The sequence below is a fragment of the Excalfactoria chinensis genome, chromosome 28 (assembly GCF_039878825.1).
Source record: "Excalfactoria chinensis isolate bCotChi1 chromosome 28, bCotChi1.hap2, whole genome shotgun sequence".
Classification (NCBI taxonomy): domain Eukaryota; kingdom Metazoa; phylum Chordata; class Aves; order Galliformes; family Phasianidae; genus Excalfactoria; species Excalfactoria chinensis.
Window position 1 is genome coordinate 75433 of NC_092852.1, and position 20004 is coordinate 95436.

Here is a 20004-nt window from a genome sequence, read left to right on the forward strand (position 1 = left end):
TGGGTCTGGTGGGGCAGCATCACTGCTGCAATGTAGAAGCTGTTGGGTCTGGTGGAGCAGCATCACTGCTGCAATGTGGGAGCTGTTGGGTCTGGTGGGGCAGCATCACTGCTGCAATGTGGGAGCTGTTGGGTCTGGTGGAGCAGCATCACTGCTGCAATATGGGAGCTGTTGGGTCTGGTGGAGCAGCATCACTGCTGCAATATGGGAGCTTTTGGGTCTGGTGGGGCAGCATCACTGCTGCAAAGTGGGAGCTGTTGGATCTGGTGGGGCAGCATCACTGCTGCAATGTGGGAGCTGTTGGTTCTGGTGGGGCAGCATCACTGCTGCAATGTGGGAGCTGTTGGTTCTGGTGGGGCAGCATCACTGCTGCAATGTGGGAGCTGTTGGGTCTGGTGGGGCAGCATCACTGCTGCAATGTGGGAGCTGTTGGGTCTGGTGGGGCAGCATCACTGCTGCAATGTGGGAGCTGTTGGTTCTGGTGGGGCAGCATCACTGCTGCAATGTGGGAGCTTTTGGGTCTGGTGGAGCAGCATCACTGCTGCAATGTGGGAGCTGTTGGGTCTGGTGGGGCAGCATCACTGCTGCAATGTGGGAGCTGTTGGGTCTGGTGGGGCAGCATCACTGCTGCAATATGGGCTGGCCTGGAAGCTTTTGGGTCTGGGGGTGAGTTTGGGAGCCCTGCTGGTTCCGGCTCCCCTCACAGCCTGTGCTTCAGGAGCAGCTTTCAGGCTCTATGGATGGCCGTGCTGCTATTTCCATCCAGGAATGCTTTTCAGACATTAACCTTTGAGCTCCACAAGTGCAAAGTTGTGCCCCCGGCTCTGGAGGGAGGGAAGCAACTTGTCAAAGCCTGCACAAATCAGTGACTAAATGCGGAGTGGAAAGGCTGGAAATAATGACTTGCTTCTACCTTCAGTGTGATGGACAATGCTGCCTGCAGCTTGTGTGCTCCGACACCTCCATGCTTCCTATGGGTGAGGAAGGCAGGCACAAAGTGAGGCTGTGATGGGAAAATGAGATCCCTCCCAGCCCAACCATATTGCATTCCACCATTGTGCAGTCAATGTGAGCAATGCTTCGGTACCGCGGGAAGGTTCAACCTCTCCATCTCTCCCTGCTTGAGGCTGCAGTGTGGGTAAAGCTTCATCTTCAGGGCTTCTGTCTGCCTTCAGAGCAGCTGCTGTGCTGTCCCGTGCTGGGACACAGGCTGCCCTTTGCCTGTGCATTGCAATGCCCTTTGCTGGCATTGCATCTCCTTGCACAGTGCTGTCACCTCTCAGTGCCCCGCTGTGCACTGGGGGCTCCTGGTGGTGCTGGGCTATTTCTGCCCATCTTTACTGTCATTCTTGTCCCATTCCATTTGGGATGGGTCTGTGTAGATGCAACTGTTCTCCATAAATCCAAACCCTGGTGCTGTGGGGGTCCCCCCCCTTCCTTCTTTTGGATGGGGAAGGAAGAGACAGTTGCTTTTGCACAGCTTTGGGTTGGTGCTCTGTTGTGTTGCAGGGATGTTCTGCCCCGCAGCCACGACAAAAGAATCTCTTTATTCCTCCTTTAACATGGATTTTGAGCAAAACGGGACCATTCTGCACCCCGTGTGCACTGCGAAGTTGCATCTTCATATACAGCTCCTAAAAGCATTGCCCTCCCCTTCCCCCCAATGCTGTGTCCCCGTGGATGCACTCCGGCTGCGTTGTGCTTTCTGCTCCTGCACCCAACCCGGAGCGCAGCAGCTGCTGGAGCAGCCGTAACATTCTTTGCAAAGCAAAAGAGAGAGAGAAACGCGTTTTGCTGCACGATGGCTCTTAAAAACCCCACGATGAAAATAGCAGCGGGTGGAGGAAACGGTTCTTCCTCGGATTTGGGGTGATGGGGGTGGCTTTATTTACTCTTTATTTCTTATTAATAAAGAGCGGCTTCACTCGTAGCATAATAGGAGCGAGTGTTTTGTTATCCTTGGCTGTATTCTGTGATAAACTGCCCCTGCCATCAGCCTCGTAGTTTACCCACTAGGGAGCCGGATTATTGCCTTGTAAAATGGAGCACCACTCCTATAATCCCTTAATTAATTAAATGACAAATTTGAGCTCTCTCCCATTGAAAATATAACTCGCACATAGAGAGGGCTTGGATTTATTCCATCGCTTCGTGCTCACACGTTGGGTTTTTTTATCCCCCCCTCCCCATCCCAAAGATCATGGCTGCAATATACAATGTGGGGGATGAAGGGGTGACCGACGTGTGGGGCAGCCCCACGTGGTTCCCTTTACCCATAGGGCAGCACTTTTCCCATACATAAAAACCAACGGGGCCGTCCGCACGCCTCGGGTTGCTCTATGTTCCCCTATAGCAATGCATGGCACAGGGATCTCCCCCCTCCTCCCTGATTAATTACAGTCCTACGTGGGGCTGCTTCTGCTCCGGGTTAATTAATTTATCCCCCCCCCCCCCAATCTCTTATTTAACAATCCCCTCTTTTCTGCTCTCTCTCCAGCATAACGGAGCTGCATGAAATATGGGCGACGACAGACCCTTCGTGTGCAACGCCCCCGGCTGCGGACAGGTACCCTTAGAACGTGCTTTATCGTCAACGCGTCGCTGTGAATCAAAGTGGCTGTTTTATCACTGAGGCAAAGAGTTTAAAGGCGGTGTTTTACGTGATCACTGGAGGTAATCAGCTCGGAGGATTTGCAGTGTGTAAATCCCAGGTTATGAGCGAGCATTCCACGTCATGAAACCTGCTGTGCTTTGTGGTCTGTTGGTATTCTGTTCCACTGCAGAGCACACGCACGCTGAGCTCTGTTCATAGCTGCCCGTTGCACTGCTGTCTCCTTTCAGGGCCGTTCAGGATGAGTTCCCTGCTGCATCCCTCAATGCTTTGTGTTATGGGGACCCCAAACTGTTGTTTGTTGCCGAAAAATAGAAGGGAAAAAGAGAGAGAAAAGAAGGAGAAAAAAAGACTTGTTGTGAATTTTGGCTCTGTAGGTGACATAGAGGAGTGGGTTTGCGGCCGTGCAAAGTGTTGGTGCAAACTGTGAGCGCTCGGAGCGAGCTCCAGCCCGATCCTTGTGTTGGTGGGAGGAGCGGTGCATTGCACAACGCTGTGTGTGCTGCTGCAATGGGGACTGGGAGGAACCAGCACAGCCCTGTGTGGGCAGCTGGGATGGTTTGTTCTGTAGCTTTCCGACCTCAGAATGCGGCTGTTAGGATGGAGAGGAGGGGGCTCAGGGCCTTCAATGGGGTGCTGTGTGCCCACTGCTGGGCACCATCCCATTGACCAACACGGGGTCCCCCCCATCCCCATTCAGAGTTGAACTTAAGGATAATGCTGCATCCCGTTCCAACTCTGTGTCGTTTATTTTTGTAGTGCAGAACTGGGTCAAAGAGGGAAAAACAAATAGATCTTAAAATGTGCAATTTTGAAGACTGGGGCTCTTTAAACAGCAGCAATTCAGCTCTGCTGCTCTCTGGTCCCATCCGCAGCGCTTCCCCATCCACGTGCAGCTGATCTTCCTCCCTTTATTTTTGTGCAGGCTGCTTTTTTATCCTGAACTTCTTTGCCTGTGAAATTGCGCGAGTCATTTATAAAATGTATTAGCTGCATTTGAGCGCTTAATGATGTGAGCACCTCAATCATACAACCTTAAAATCGGATTCAAACAAGCAATTAAGGCAAACAACAATGTATTTAAATTTAATCTCCCACAATCTCCCACAAATGACATATAAAGGTGGTTGCTTCCTCCTTTCGCTGTTCCAGACTGCTGCTTATGGCTAATTCTGACAATTCTTCATGTTAATATTGAAATGTTTGAATCCAGGTAATTCATCCCGCTGTGATTCATTGTGATCCAGCCTGACCTCGCGCACGGCTTCCTGGAACGTCCTTCAGTACCCGTTCAAAGCAGAGCATGTATGAAATAATGATGATCCGAGCTTGATTTAAACTATTTCCAGTGATGGAAAATTCACCGCAGCCCTCGGTTAAGTTGTTCTAACAGTTAATTGCTCTCTCTGGTGGGGAAGAATTGCTTTATTTCCAGTCTGAACCTGCTCTGCTGCAGCTCCCGGGCTGCAGATCGTATTCATTTATGTTTGTTAGACAGAAAATCCTTCCTAGCAAATCTCCGTGGCCGTTTACAGAGCCATGGAGTCACCCTTTGCAGTCCTTCAGACTGCACACAAAGCCCCAACCTCTCCCTGTATGTAAGTCCCGGTGTCTCCTGTGCTCAATGCTGTGCCCTCAGCTCTCTGCCAGCCCCGTGCTGAAGGTTGGCACAGCCTTGGCCAGCTCTGCTCGCTGAGCCATGCAGGAAGGGGAAGGGCTTGAGCCAGCGTGGTTTCCCCAGCAGCTTACACTGCTGTGGGGCACTCAGCCCCATCCCATGGCTGTGCACACCAGCGCTGGGTCACTGATGTGCACCCACGTTGGAGTGAAGCCTCAATTAGGGTCAGGGCTGCTGCACCTCGTTCAGCTCATTCCCTCTTCCTGAAGGCAGAGAGCAATGTATTCAGACACAGACAGCAGAGCAGCAGCATGGGGAGATAGCTCAGCAAAGGGCTGTGCTGGTGCTGCAGGGGCTCTCCTGCAGCATTCAATCATTTTTCTCATTCTATAAGACCTTTGGGTGCTGGATATTGAGCTGCTTTGGTCCCCAGGGTCACTGTGTGTGGGGCAGTGCCTGCTGGCCATGTCCCTTTGTCGTGGCTCCGACATCTCTGTTCCTTTCACTTCCAGACCTCTGATCTCTCCCCCAGTCCATCAGTGTGTTTTGGTCCCCACAGGCTCCTGCTGCTTCGGATACATCCCCCATTTTCAGGGGGTTTCTCTACCCAAGGACGTGCTGCCGTGGCCCCAAGCAGCTGCAGTAGGTTCAGCTTCCATCACAAGCAGGCACAGAGTGGTCATTGCTGCTCCATTCTGAATGCTGTGTCCTTCCCCATGTGAGCTCTGCATTGAGATGCACGGCAGCACCAGAGGTGACAGGAGAAAGGAGAGCAGAGCCAGGCTGACCCGAGCAGGAGACTGAATGCAATCACTGTGAAGCCAGTGGTGATTTTCCCACTTCAGCTTAAAGGCAAAAGAATTCTTTTGCTTCCCTGTGCCGTTCCTTTGAGCCATCAGCCGCTTCCTTCCCTCCAATACCTCACACCATCCCGGTTTTTGGGGCTTTATTTCTCTTTTCCCCTCTTTCCCTTCATTGCTTTGAGCAGGAGGAGCCCATAGGACTGAATATCCAGGGAAGCAAGAAGGGGGAAATGGGAGCAGCCACCAAAAATAGATGCGCCGATCTCTCCATGCCCCCCCATATCACTGCGGCCAATGGGGCTCCGGGGGGGGGGGGGGCCGTAAACATGTTGTGGTTGCTAGGTCTGTTAAGGGCTGTTATTTTGGGATCTCGTGTGCTCCATCACTTCCCAACAGCGCGACGGCTGCCACCCAGCTGACTTCTAAATGCACCCCATGCACCGCTATTCAAAAGGATTCTTCCCAAGGTCGTGGGGTGGGCACTTCTGGGGGGAGATATGGGAGTGTTCCTGACCCCCCCACCCCGTGTGCGTTACAAGGCTGTAGGAAGCTGCTGCCTCCTGTGTTACAGGGCTGTGCCTGCACTGAGGCTCCCATTGAACTCATTAAGCAAAACGAGGTGTTGCGTGCTGTTCATTGTTGTTAATAAGCTCCTCGTGCCGTTCATTGTGCAGTGATGAAAGTCAACCTCGGTGTGCGCCGTGAGCGAGCCGACGCGCTGCTGGTGAAGTTGGAAGGCATGGCAGAGTCTGGGTAACAATACAGCTTTATAACAATACAGCTCTGACTCGTTAATCCAAGGTAATTCAAACTTTGGCCATGGTCTGCAAGGGAGGAGGGCAGAGGATGGTCCTTTCAGGGTCCATTTCCCCCCGCAGCGCTGCTCACCATGCCCAGGGTGGGCAACAGGGCGCTGTGAAAGGCACTGCTGGCTGCTCTGCTGCCCTCCCAGGGAGCTTTGGGTGCTCCAGAGCTGAGCAAGCATCACAATGGAGGAAGATCTTTACAAACAGAGGTGTTTGCTCTGCTCCCATTGCCGGACAGATGGAGGGGGCCCATCACACCAAGTGATTCTACACAGATCAAGGCTTTTCCTGCCCTCACACCCCGCACCATTTCACTCTTCAGAAGCGACACAAATCACTCGCGTGTCCTCATTCAGCACTGCAGTTATCCAGGCCATTTCCTCAAACAATCGTTTGCTTTTTAAACCCGCCCTTAATTTAACAATTTATTCCCCTTTAAGCCCATGGCACCGAGGTGATGCTCGTGCAATGTCCGAGAAACGCAAAGCCCAGAACTTTCACGAGGCCAGACAATGATTTTTCTTCTTTGTGGTTTATTGTATCCTCTTATCTTGTCATATAATAGAAATAATGTTTATGGCATTGAGGGCCTCAGCATCACTTGGCATTTAACCAACCTCAAAAGCAGTTTATTGCTTTGTATACTCTGCCACCATGACCATTATCCCTTAAATCTCTATTGCTTTGTAATATACGAGGCAACAAACGGCTTCAGCGATTGGTTCAGGGTGGGACCGAAGCTAAGGTGTGTTTTGTGGCTTGTATAATCCAAACGAATATGGATTATTCCTTTCATACAAGGCAGAAAGGGGGAAGAAACGGGCAGCCTCCCCCCCCGAGGAGCATCCTAGTGACGAGCTCTCCTTGCTGAGCTTCTCACTTTGACGTGGCCTGGAACACGCACGGTGCTGGTGTTGCTGTGGGATGCTCAGGGCTGTGATTCATGCTGATGTTTCTTTGTCCCGGTATCAGGCAGGGAGCAGCACAAGGACTGAGCCTGGTCTGTGTTCCTGCAGAGGCTGAACGCCCTCAGTGGAGGCAGGTTGGATTCAGAGCGATGGAGCGCAGCAGGTAGGGAGGTGTGCAGGCAGAGCAGGGTGAGGGGGAGCGGAACCTTCTCCCGTCTGCTTCGCAGCTGAGTGTTTTCCACTTTAATTCTTGGTGCTGATTTAACAGCCCTGTTGGGCTCTGCCTCCCAAGGCTCCATTCCTGGCGCTGCTGAAGGGCGGCACGGGAAATCCAGAGGGCTGAAATCAAATCTTCGAGCGACATCAGCCCCATTGGAGACCTGCTGTGAGAGCAGGCAGAATTTAAATGGCTGCTAAGCAGACTTATGGCACCCCGTCCTCATGTAGGAATTGTTCCTGTCCTGGCATTGGGACTGAGCAGAGCCCGGCTTGGTCACAGGCTGCTTTTCCTAGAGAGCTCAGGCTCCTGGCAGCCACAGGTTTAATGAGGTCGGAGCTGATACGTCTTTGGAAACCTGAGCTAATTAAGCAGGAAAGCAGCTGATTGCATTTGTTGCCAATGGGCTGGTGGGGATGGACAGCCGTGGGATGGCACAGACACGGTGCCATGGGGCACCAGGGGACCCACACGGGTTTGGATCCCATGTGTAGCATCCATCCATCCGTGAGTCCTTACCTACATGTCTGCATCCAGCCAAAGTGAAAGACGATGGATGGGAACAACAGAGGGAAGATAACAGCCATCCCTGAGCTCTTCCTTATGCGTGGGCACAGATACCCCTTTCCTACACTTAGCATGCAGAGCCACGTCTTTGCTGCAGCCCCGCTGCACCCGCTTGCTTTGCAGAGCTGAGCCATAAAGCACAGTTCTTTTAAATGGAAAGGAAAACTGTCTGCAGCTCCGCCACCGCTCACATCACATCTGCAGCCCTTTTATCTGCAGCTGCCAACGGCCGAGGTGCAATTCTGCTGAGAAACATCTCGCTTTTCAAAGGCCTTCCATCACTTCCCAGGAATGCAGGTTGGCGGCGTTCATTATTGATTTGCAATTACAGCCCTTACACAGCTGCGCTACCTGCACCAATAGCAAAGGCTGCACCCTGACAGCGTGGAAGGAGGGGGCTCTCTTAGTGCAGCTCTGGGGTCGTTAGCACCAAAAGCAAAAGTGCATTCGTCTGAACTGCAAGTCGTTGTGTGTTGGGAACGAGCTCCCCCACCTCTCACCGAGGTGTTTTTGGAGGTGGGGAGAGGGGAGCTAATTTGGACTAGTAATCAGCTGGAGAAAGCATCTGAAACCAGTAAACGTTGATTTTTTACACTCCTATAACTTAAAAACGGCCAAACCAATTTAAACCAAATTGGATCATAAAAAATATTGCTCCTAGGCTGAGCCCCTCTATGCCAAGTTCCAGCCTCGAATGAATTTTTATGAGCAAATTATAAACCCCCTCGAAATGAAGGTTTAAAATGGAAATGTTGACAGACCTTTAACTACAAAAGCACTATAACAGAACTTCTTTTTTTTATCAAATGGCTGTTTTAAAATATAATTAAGACTTAAATATTATTTAATAGCAGCGTTTCCTGTAAGTTAAAGCCTTTATCATTCCTATGGCTGGGATTCATTGCCAGCTCCAAGAGGGCCATTTCTGCTTTGCATTGGAAGCACGTGTGCGCGCTGAAGCGGAGCAGACACTTGTCTGTCAGATGGAAATTGCTCTGGACAGCTTTCCAGACCCCTCTCTGCTAAATAAGAACCCGGATGCTACAGCAATGCTGGACCTGTGCACAGAATCCCACAGCAAACTCATGGCGACCTGTGCCAAAGAGCCAACCTGCTGGTGCAGGAGAACGTGTTTGCATTCCCTCTGGCTGATGGGGGGTATTAATTAGGAGCTGTGCCTCTCTGGCTAATGAGGTATTAACGAGCAGCTCTGCTTGTCCTCAACCTGTGCCCGGAGCTGCCATCTGCACTGCAGTGCAGCAGGGAGGGCTGTCCCTCGGGGAGGGTTGTGCTGCTGTGCTGCAGAGCTCCCTGCGGCCTTGCACTGCTCTGTGTGCTGCAGGGCGGCTGCTGCACTGCACCCAGCACAGGGATTGCTTTCCATCTCTGCCCCTTTGGGATCATTCCTCTGTTTTGCTGACGTCCCTTCCCAGCCTCTTTGCATTGGGTTTACAAACGACCCCTCAGTGGTTGCTGCAGTGTAGGGGCTGTTGCAACACCCGCTTCCCTTCATGGCACAGTGCTTTAATGAGCAGTGGAAAGGTGACAGCACAGTGACCTCTGCTTTCTGCTGTTGCCTTTCTCTGCATCCTTCCCCCTGGGTTAACCCAGCTGCCTTCCTCACCCTCCTCATCAGGACAGGGATGCTGTGGGCTGGGTGTTGCACTGCAGCTGCTGGTGCCCAAGAGCTGTTCCTGTGCTGTCTTTCTGTACCGCAGTGCCCGCTGTGGAAGCTGCTGGCTCTGCTCCATCCGGCTCCGCAGCGAATTACAACTAAAGAACTCTCAGATCCAATTCAGTTCATATATGAGGGGAGGAGGATATGAATTGCTTTCACGTGTCCGTAGTGGAGATAAGCGACTTCGACTCACGTCGGCTGTTTTCAATGCTCCAATTTAACTCAGCAACAGCAGCTGGGCCGCCTGGCTGCTCACTGCGGAGCTGCACCGAGCTTTGGCAGCAGCTCTCCCATTTCTTAGAGTTATCTGCTCCGCTGAGCACCCTTTCCAAGCAGTGCTGCGTTAGGATTTCCACCCCATTGGCTGCAGCAGCAATTAGCAGGAAGAAATAGCACCTCAGGATCTGCAGCAGCGCGGCTTTCCACTCTGCCTCTGAGGCTGAGAGCAACGCCTCCAGGTATGCAGCAGCTGCCATCGCTGGGTGCAGGTTTTGCAGAGGGTGCACTTACATTTTGGTGCTGCAGAAGGGGCACACAGAGCTCCCACCCCTTCCATGAGGGGCTTTCCAGCAGCACGGCTGCTTGCAGCCCAAGGAGCCGTCTCTGCAGTTCCTACAACACTGCCAGGTTTCTTACAAATCACGGCTGTGTTTTTTCTTTCCTGAGCTGTTTGTTCCCACATTATGAGGCAGTTTCCACTTTCCAAAGCAGGGGGGACGGGGAGGAAAGGTTTCTCCTTTCTTAGGAACACGATCAGGGCTGCAGAACTACCCACAAAGGAGCACAGCCGGGCACTGGCAGGGAATGCTTTCTTCTCCTTTTGATTTAAGGGGTTCCACAACCACGGAGTGTCTGCTCTGAACAAAGTAATCTCAGCCTGGTCCTTACCTAGAGCTGTTGCTCTATATCACAGATGCAAGCTGCGTGTGCTGCCAGCATGAGGCTGTAAATCGAGCTGGGCTCTTTTATTAACTCAAAATTAGATGGATCTAAAAACTTGCTTGTGGTCTGCAGCATAAGAGGAGCATGAAGCTGCCCAGGACTGTGTGCTCCTGCAGCAATGCATGCTGCAATGCTCCGTGCTGATTGTGCTCCTGCAGCAATTCATGCTGCAGTGCTCCGTGCTGATTGTGCTCCTGCAGCAATGCACGCTGCAGTGCTCCGTGCTGATTGTGCTCCTGCAGCAATGCACGCTGCAGTGCTCCGTGCTGATTGTGCTCCTGCAGCAATGCACGCTGCAATGCTCCGTGCTGATTGTGCTCCTGCAGCAATGCACGCTGCAATGCTCTGTGCTGATTGTGCTCCTGCAGCAATGCAGTCTGCAGTGCTCCATGCTGATTGTGCTCCTGCAGCAATGCACGCTGCAGTGCTCCGTGCTGATTGTGCTCCTGCAGCAATGCACGCTGCAGTGCTCCGTGCTGATTGTGCTCCTGCAGCAATGCACGCTGCAGTGCTCCATGCTGATCGTGCTCCTGCAGCAATGCACGCTGCAGTGCTCCGTGCTGATTGTGCTCCTGCAGCAATGCACGCTGCAGTGCTCCGTGCTGATTGTGCTCCTGCAGCAATGCACGCTGCAGTGCTCCATGCTGATCGTGCTCCTGCAGCAATGCACGCTGCAGTGCTCCGTGCTGATTGTGCTCCTGCAGCAATGCACGCTGCAGTGCTCCGTGCTGATTGTGCTCCTGCAGCAATGCACGCTGCGGTGCTCCGTGCTGATTGTGCTCCTGCAGCAATGCACGCTGCAGTGCTCCATGCTGATTGTGCTCCTGCAGCAATGCACGCTGCAGCGCTCCATGCTGATTGTGCTCCTGCAGCAATGCACGCTGCAGTGCTCCGTGCTGATTGTGCTCCTGCAGCAATGCACGCTGCAGCGCTCCATGCTGATTGTGCTCCTGCAGCAATGCACGCTGCAGTGCTCCGTGCTGATTGTGCTCCTGCAGCAATGCACGCTGCAGTGCTCCATGCTGATCGTGCTCCTGCAGCAATGCACGCTGCAGTGCTCCGTGCTGATTGTGCTCCTGCAGCAATGCACGCTGCAGTGCTCCGTGCTGATTGTGCTCCTGCAGCAATGCACGCTGCAGTGCTCCATGCTGATCGTGCTCCTGCAGCAATGCACGCTGCAGTGCTCCGTGCTGATTGTGCTCCTGCAGCAATGCACGCTGCAGTGCTCCGTGCTGATTGTGCTCCTGCAGCAATGCACGCTGCGGTGCTCCGTGCTGATTGTGCTCCTGCAGCAATGCACGCTGCAGTGCTCCATGCTGATTGTGCTCCTGCAGCAATGCACGCTGCAGCGCTCCATGCTGATTGTGCTCCTGCAGCAATGCACGCTGCAGTGCTCCGTGCTGATTGTGCTCCTGCAGCAATGCACGCTGCGGTGCTCCGTGCTGATTGTGCTCCTGCAGCAATGCACGCTGCAGTGCTCCATGCTGATTGTGCTCCTGCAGCAATGCACGCTGCAGCGCTCCATGCTGATTGTGCTCCTGCAGCAATGCACGCTGCAGTGCTCCGTGCTGATTGTGCTCCTGCAGCAATGCACGCTGCGGTGCTCCGTGCTGATTGTGCTCCTGCAGCAATGCACGCTGCAGTGCTCCGTGCTGATTGTGCTCCTGCAGCAATGCACGCTGCAGTGCTCCATGCTGATTGTGCTCCTGCAGCAATGCACGCTGCAGTGCTCCGTGCTGATTGTGCTCCTGCAGCAATGCACGCTGCAGTTCTCCATGCTGATCGTGCTCCTGCAGCAAAGCACGCTGCAGTGCTCCATGCTGATCGTGCTCCTGCAGCAATGCACGCTGCAGTGCTCCGTGCTGATTGTGCTCCTGCAGCAATGCACACTGCAGTGCTCCATGCTGATTGTGCTCCTGCAGCAATGCACGCTGCAGTGCTCCATGCTGATTGTGCTCCTGCAGCAATGCACGCTGCAGTGCTCTGTGCTGATTGTGCTCCTGCAGCAATGCACGCTGCAGTGCTCCATGCTGATTGTGCTCCTGCAGCAATGCACGCTGCAGTGCTCCATGCTGATTGTGCTCCTGCAGCAATGCACGCTGCAGTGCTCCGTGCTGATTGTGCTCCTGCAGCAATGCACGCTGCAGTGCTCCGTGCTGATTGTGCTCCTGCAGCAATGCACGCTGCAGTGCTCCGTGCTGATTGTGCTCCTGCAGCAATGCACGCTGCAGTGCTCCGTGCTGATTGTGCTCCTGCAGCAATGCACACTGCAGTGCTCCGTGCTGATTGTGCTCCTGCAGCAATGCACGCTGCAGTGCTCCATGCTGATCGTGCTCCTGCAGCAATGCACGCTGCAGTGCTCCATGCTGATCGTGCTCCTGCAGCAATGCACACTGCAGTGCTCATGCAGCGGGCACAAATACTTTGCTATTTTAAAAGCAGTCTTTTGCTGACCGGGCTGTTTGCTTTGGGGGTTTTGTTGTTGTTGCTCTGAGGTTCCCATCTCACCCCTTTGCTGATCTCTGCACATTCTGTGTTTTATGGCAGGAGCAGATCTCTCATTCCGCAGCGCGGCTGCAACATGCAGCTGTGACAAAGCCCCTCTCCTCCCCTTCCTGCACGGAGACATTTAATTCCCAGACACGTGTGAGCGTGCAGGACTTGCTGTACAGTGTGGGACTCTATGGGGAGTGGGCAGGCAGGAGAGCAAGCAGAGATCAGACCCCTCCCGGAGGCTGAACCCCCTTCAGGGTCCAGACCCTCCCGTTGCTTTTGGTGCTGCGGGGGTCGCTCCGCCCCTCTGCGGCAGCACAGCGGTGATGGGCACAGTGTGAATGGGGACAGTGCAGAGCCCACAGCCCTACAAGGGGGAAAAACCCCATTGAAGAGCACAAGTTCTCCTTGCTGGAGGTGGGGGGGTGGTGTAGGAGACCTCTAGATGTTAAGCTGTAGGGGTTTTTTTGCTATCTCCTCCCCCTGCTGTGCGGCTGCTGCTTTGCATGAGGAGCTCAGGGATGCAGCTCGTCCTTAAGGGCACATTGTGCCCATTGCTGGCAATGCTGCGTGCCTGTTGAGCAAGAAATACTTCTATTAACAGGGACTGCTTTGCAGGGGCTGTATTGGACTCAATTGGAGGGTGATTTGGGTTCAGTTGGGGGGTGATTTGGGTTCAGTTGGGGGGTGATTTGGGCTCAATTGGGGGGTGATTTGGGTTCAGTTGGAGGGTGATTTGGGTTCAGTTGGAGGGTGATTTGGGTTCAGTTGGGGGGTGATTTGGGCTCAACTGGGGGGTGATTTGGGTTCAATTGGGGGGTGATTTGGGTTCAACTGGGGGGTGATTTGGGCTCAACTGGGGGGTGATTTGGGTTCAGTTGGGGGGTGATTTGGGTTCAGTTGGGGGGTGATTTGGGCTCAATTGGGGGGTGATTTGGGTTCGATTGGGGGGTGATTTGGGTTCAATTGGGGGGTGATTTGGGTTCGATTGGGGGGTGATTTGGGTTCAGTTGGGGGGTGATTTGGGTTCAGTTGGGGGGTGATTTGGGTTCAGTTGGGGGGTGATTTGGGTTCGATTGGGGGGTGATTTGGGATAATGGGCAGTAATGGAAATACAGAGGTGGTGGTGGGGGGGCTTTGTGACATCCCCCCTCCATGCTGGTATGGGTGGGGGGGTGTTAATTAACAAACACCGCTAAACGATGCACCGCCGCATCGTCGGCATCGCAGCAGCTGTTTGTGCTCGAACCATTTGATTCGATTGGATTGGATAGGACGGATTAAAACAGTAAAAACACATTAAAAGTCCTTGAAATTCCCCCCGGAGAGGAAACATGCAGACAATGAGGACTGTGTATGTGTGTGTATATATATGTGTGTGTGTGTATATGTGTGTGTAGGGGGTGGGAGAGCCGTAAATCCACCCGGCGGCGGCTGCTCCGTTCAATGGCACCATTACACCAAATGAGGTTCTGCAGAGCGGCCGTGCTGAGCAAATGTGAGCTGGGAGGGATCACAGCCTGCAGCCAAAGCTCCCTCCTTGCGCTCAGTCCCATCTTCCCCCATCCAGGGACCATCTCCTCCCTTGGAGGATCATCCCCTCCAAGCCCAGAAGTGCCTCATCCCAATAGGATGGGATGCAGGCCAGAATGGCAGGAGGCCTCCTGAGGGCACATGGAAAATAAAGAGGAGAGGGTTGGGGGTGACCAACATGGCTTCACCAAGGGCAAGCCGTGCCTGAGCCCTGGAGCTCCCTGTTACAGGGCTGGATGCAGCTCCATGCTGTAGGGCAAGGCTGAATGCAGCTCCATGCTATAGGACAAGACTGAATGCAGCTCCATGCTGTAGGGCAGGGCTGAATACAGCTCCCTTCTATAGGGCAGGGCTGAATACAGCTCCCCACTATAGGACAAGGCTGAATACAGCTCCATGCTGTAGGGCAAGGCTCAATACATCTCCTTTCTATAGGGCAGGGCTGAATACAGCTCCCCACTATAGGGCAGGGCTGAACACAGCTCCATGCTATAGGACAAGACTGAACACAGCTCCATGCTATAGAACAAGACTGAATACAGCTCCATGCTATAGGACAAGGCTGAATACACCTCGTTTCTATAGGGCAGGGCTGAATACAGCTCCCCACTATAGGGCAGGGCTGAACACAGCTCCCCACTATAGGGCAGGGCTGAACACAGCTCCCTTCTATAGGGCAGGGCTGAACACAGCTCCATGCTATAGAACAAGACTGAATACAGCTCCATGCTATAGAACAAGACTGACTACAGCTCCATGCTATAGGACAAGGCTGAATACACCTCGTTTCTATAGGGCAGGGCTGAATACAGCTCCCCACTATAGGGCAGGGCTGAACACAGCTCCCCACTATAGGGCAGGGCTGAACACAGCACCTCACTATAGGGCAGGGCTGAATACAGCTCCCCACTATAGGGCAGGGCTGAATACAGCACCTCACTATAGGGCAGGGCTGAATACAGCTCCCTTCTATAGGGCAGGGCTGAACACAACTCCATGCTATAGGACAAGGCTGAACACAGCTCCCTTCTATGGGGCAGGGCTGAATGCTATAGGTTGAATACAGCTCCATGCTATAGGACAAGGCTGAATACATCTCGTTTCTATAGGGCAGGGCTGAACACAGCTCCCTGCTGTAGGGCAGACAGGAATCGAGCTCCGTGCTGGAGAACAGGGCAGCGTTTCATCTCCCTGTTATAGGGCAGGAAGGATTCCAGCTCCCCTCTATAGGGCAGGCAGGATTTCAGCTCAGCCCTTGCAGCAGGAGGTGCTGAGCTCCCAAGCAATCCCAGCACTCACAAGCCACCATCTCCTTTGTTAACGTTATCCCTGCAGTGCAGCTCAGCTCCGTCTGCTCTCCCCCTCCCCGTGGCGAAGCGCCGCAGCCTTTCCCCGCTCTGTTTGCTGTCTGGTAGGTCGGGGGAGGATTGATGGCTCTCCCAAGGTCACACCGGAGCGTTGCGGTGCTGCTGAGAGTCGAATCGGGGCCGTACGGATGATTCACATCCACGCCGGAGCCATCCGGGGCTTCCCATGGGGCGACCACGCATCCGTGGGCTCCGCCGCTCCGCCCCTCCGCTCAGCTCCGTTAATTACCGCTGCGCCTCTCCTCTCAAGTGATGTGGCAGCGGTAATTAATAGCGGGGGGGGGGTAGGGGGGGGGTCTGATAACCTTCCTTCGGCTGGGAAGGAGGCGAGGAACGCTCCACCGTGTGGAGGTCAGCGCTTATTGCAGCGCTGGGGGGAAGGCAGGGCTGGAGGAGGGGGGGGGAGACGTTCCCAACCCAAATGTGGGGTCTGGGGGGGTTTGGGCTGCTCTACCTCCTGCAGTGCACCTCGGCCGTCTGCTCCTCCCTCTGCCTTTGTTCACACGGGTTCCTTCCTTTCTCTTTGCACGGTGAGATGTGGGTGATCCATCCCTGGGTTATGGATGGGGACATGAATGGGGGTAGGGGCAGCCCAGAGCAGGGGGTGAGACTGAGACTGAGACTGAGACTGAGACTGAGACTAAGACTGAGACTGAGACTAAGACTGAGGCTGAGACTGAGACTGAGACTGAGACTAAGACTGAGGCTGAGACTGAGACTGAGACTGAGACTGAGACTGAGACTGGGTTGGGGGGGCTTTGGGGTCCTTCCAAACCCAACCATCCTGCGGTTCTTTGATCTCTCAGGACCCTTCCAACCCAACCATCCTTAAGGACCCTCCCAGCTCAGGCCATACAACCGTTCCATGCTCCCTAGTCCTTCAGCACGCCCTGCAGAGATGCCTCTTTGCTGTGGTTGGGTTTAGGTCCCATTGGGATGTCAACCCCATCAGGCTGATCTGCTCCTCCCTCAGGGCTTCAGCTCCCTGCAGGCGGAGGAGACGCAGCGCCTGCTCTGATGGAAGCAATTAAAAAGCATTTAATGATAATGGAAAGTTGAGGGCGGTTTCTGAAGGAGTTCTCCCCTCCGTCCTTGGCCGAACGCTTCCCATCTCAATGCACTGTTGGACAGATGGCTGCTGCTCCCCCCCTTTTCCCCCCCCAACACCTGCATTCAGCACAAGGGATGTGTATGAGAAGCCCTTTGGGACAAGCAGAGCTATAGAAATGTAAATGAAATTATTTACCTGCTCCCAGCTAAATGCTCTGCCCTTCTGGCCAAGGAGGAACAGGATGGGATGGGATGGGGATGGGGATGGGGATGGGATGGGATGGGATGGGATGGGATGGGATGGGATGGGATGGGATGGGATGGGATGGGAGTGGGAGACAGTGGGCAGCAATGGAGATGATGGGCAGCAATGGGAGACAATGAGCAGCAATGGGAGATGATGGGCAGCAATGGGAGATGATGAACAGCAGTGGAAGATGATGGGCAGCATTGGGAGATGATAGGCAGCAATGGGAGATGATGGGCCATGGGCAGCAATGGAGGCAATGGGAGATGATGGGCAGCAATGGGGGGCAATTGGCAGCAATGGGAGATGAAGGGCAGCAATGGGGGGCAATTGGCAGCAATGGGAGATGAAGGGCAGCAATGGGAGACAGTGGGCAGCATTGGGAGATGATGGGCAGCAATGGGAGATGATGGGCAACAGTAGAAGATGATAGGCAGCAATGGAAGATGATGGGCCATGGGCAGCAATGGGGGCAATGGGAGATGATGGGCAGCAATGGGGGGCAATTGGCAGCAATGGGAGATGAAGGGCAGCAATGGGGGGCAATTGGCAGCAATTGGAGATGAAGGGCAGCAATGGGAGATGATGGGCAGCAATGAGGACAATGGGAGATGATGGGCAGCATTGGGAGATGATGGGCAGCAATGGGGGCAATGGGAGATGAAGGGCAGCAATGGAAGATGATGGGCAGCAATGGGCAGCAGTGGGCAATGGGAGACAGTAGGCCACTTAAGTGTGGCAGCTGGCAACAGTGGGCACAAATGGGCAACAGTGGTCAACTTCAGTGTGCCAGTGGGCAACAAAATGGGTGATGTCATTGTGACAACGGGCAACTGAAGGGCCTCTGATGGGCAGCACTGCACTGCACTGCCCACCTCTGGGCTCCCGGGGTTCCCACTCTCATGGGTCCCCATCAAAGGGCAGGTGGGAGCATCTGAGCACTGCTGGGGGGAGAAGCAATGCAGCCCCCAACCACCACTGCTGGCACTGAGCTCTGGTTCCTCCCTGAGCCCTTTTTGCTCAGCTGCAGTGCTGTTCTCCTTTGTCTCCTGTGTTGTCTGTATCACACTGGGTCAGAGTGCCATTCTGCCTTCCCCCATTAACAACAGCTTTGTTCATTGAGCCCTGCAATGCAAGCAGGTTCAGCCCCACACCCCCCCCTCCACCTTTGCAATAGGGCTTATGCTTTGCTGGAGGTGAAGTCTCCCTGCTGCAGGGAGCTCTGTGCCATTGCAGTCTCCTCTGCATTGAAGCTGAATTCTGGCTCAGTGCTCAGCCAGCACTTTGTGTGCTCTGAATGCCCTTATGGAGGATAGAACACATTGAGCTCAGTGCAGTGGGCTCTGCACTGTGCAGGGGGTGCACCTGGGGCTGCACCTTGCTCTGCACCTCACGGGGGGTGCAGGCAGTGTTGCACCCAGCACCCAGCATTGCTCTGTCTTGCACCCAGCACTGCACCCAGCACCCATAATTGCTCTGTATTGCACCCAGCATTGCACCCAGCACCCAGCATTACTCTGTATTGCCCCCAGCACTGCACCCAGCATCCAGCATTGCTTTGTATTGCACCCAGCACTGCACCCAGCACCCAGCATTGCTGTGTTGCACCCATCACTGTACCCAGCATTGCTCTGTCTTGCACCCAGCATTGCACCCAGCACTCAGCATTGCTGTGTTGCACCCAGCAATGCACCCAGCACCCAGCATTACTCTGTATTGCACCCAGCATTGCACCCAGCACCCAGCATTGCTCTGTGTTGCACTCAGCATTGCACCCAGCATTGTTCTGTGTTGCACCCAGCACTGCACCCAGCACCCAGCATTGCTGTGTTGCACCCAGTACCCAGCATTACTCTGTATTGCCCCCAGCATTGCACTCAGCATCCAGCATAGCTTTGTGTTGCACCCAGCACTGCACCCAGCGTTGCTGTGTTGCACCCAGCATTGCACCCAGCATTGCTCTGTATTGCACCCAGCATTGCACCCAGCATCCAGCATTGCTTTGTGTTGCACTCAGCATTGCACCCAGCACCCAGCATTACTCTGTATTGCCCCCAGCATTGCACTCAGCATCCAGCATTACTCTGTATTGCACCCAGCATTGCACCCAGCACCCAGCATTGCTGTGTTGCACTCAGCATTGCACCCAGCATTGCTCTGTATTGCACCCAGCATTGCACCCAGCACCCAGCATTGCTTTGTGTTGCATGCAGCATTGCACCCAGCATTGCTCTGTATTGCCCCCAGCACTGCACTCAGCATCCAGCATTGCTTTGTGTTGCACTCAGCACTGCACCCAGCGCTGCTGTGTTGCACCCAGCATTGCACCCAGCATTGCTCTGTATTGCCCCCAGCACTGCACCCAGCACCCAGCGTTGCTGTGTTGCACCCAGCATAGCACCCAGCACCCATAATTGCTCTGTATTGCACCCAGCATTGCACTCAGCATCCAGCATTGCTCTGTATTGCCCCCAGCACTGCACCCAGCACCCAGCATTGCTCTGTGTTGCACCCAGCATTGCACCCAGCATTGCTCTGTATTGCACCCAGCACTGCACCCAGCACCCAGCACCCAGCATTGCTTTGTGTTGCACGCAGCATTGCACCCAGCATTGCTCTGTATTGCACCCAGCATTGCACCCAGCATTGCTCTGTCTTGCACCCAGCATTGCTCTGTCTTGCACCCAGCATTGCTCTGTCTTGCACCCAGCACTGCACCCAGCGTTGCTGTGTTGCACCCAGCATTGCACTCAGCACCCAGCATTGCTTTGTGTTGCACCCAGCATTGCTCTGTGTTGCACCCAGCATTGCACTCAGCACCCAGCATTGCTTTGTGTTGCACCCAGCATTGCTCTGTGTTGCACCCAGCACTGCACCCAACTCATCTGCCATTGCTTTTTCCTGCCTTGCTGCAGCCCATGCAGATGCCCAGCCCAGGAGGAGCACTCAGCATGCTCCCATTTTCCTCTTTTCCACACTGTTTGCTAAATGGGAATCACTCTTGCAATGAGCTGTCAGCTGCCTTTGCTGTCTGGCTCAGTCTGGGGAGTGCAGCACACGACAGCATGGTGTCCCACAGACAAAGGTTTGCTCTCATCCCCGTGCTGTCACAGCCCTGCACACAAGACACCTTTGGGGTTCAGACACTCAGCCCCGTGTTTGCC

At 54.1% G+C, this 20004-nt stretch overlaps 1 protein-coding gene across 1 annotated transcript in view; it reads left to right on the plus strand.

The window, feature by feature from the left end:
* Positions 1–20004, plus strand: part of LOC140263303 (cyclic AMP-dependent transcription factor ATF-7) — a 52289-nt gene that overhangs the window by 14408 nt on the left and 17877 nt on the right. The window contains exon 2 of the mRNA XM_072358143.1: positions 2498–2566. Within this exon, the coding sequence (XP_072214244.1) occupies positions 2519–2566 (48 nt within the window). The 5' untranslated portion in view covers positions 2498–2518. The remainder of the gene's footprint in view (positions 1–2497; positions 2567–20004) is intronic.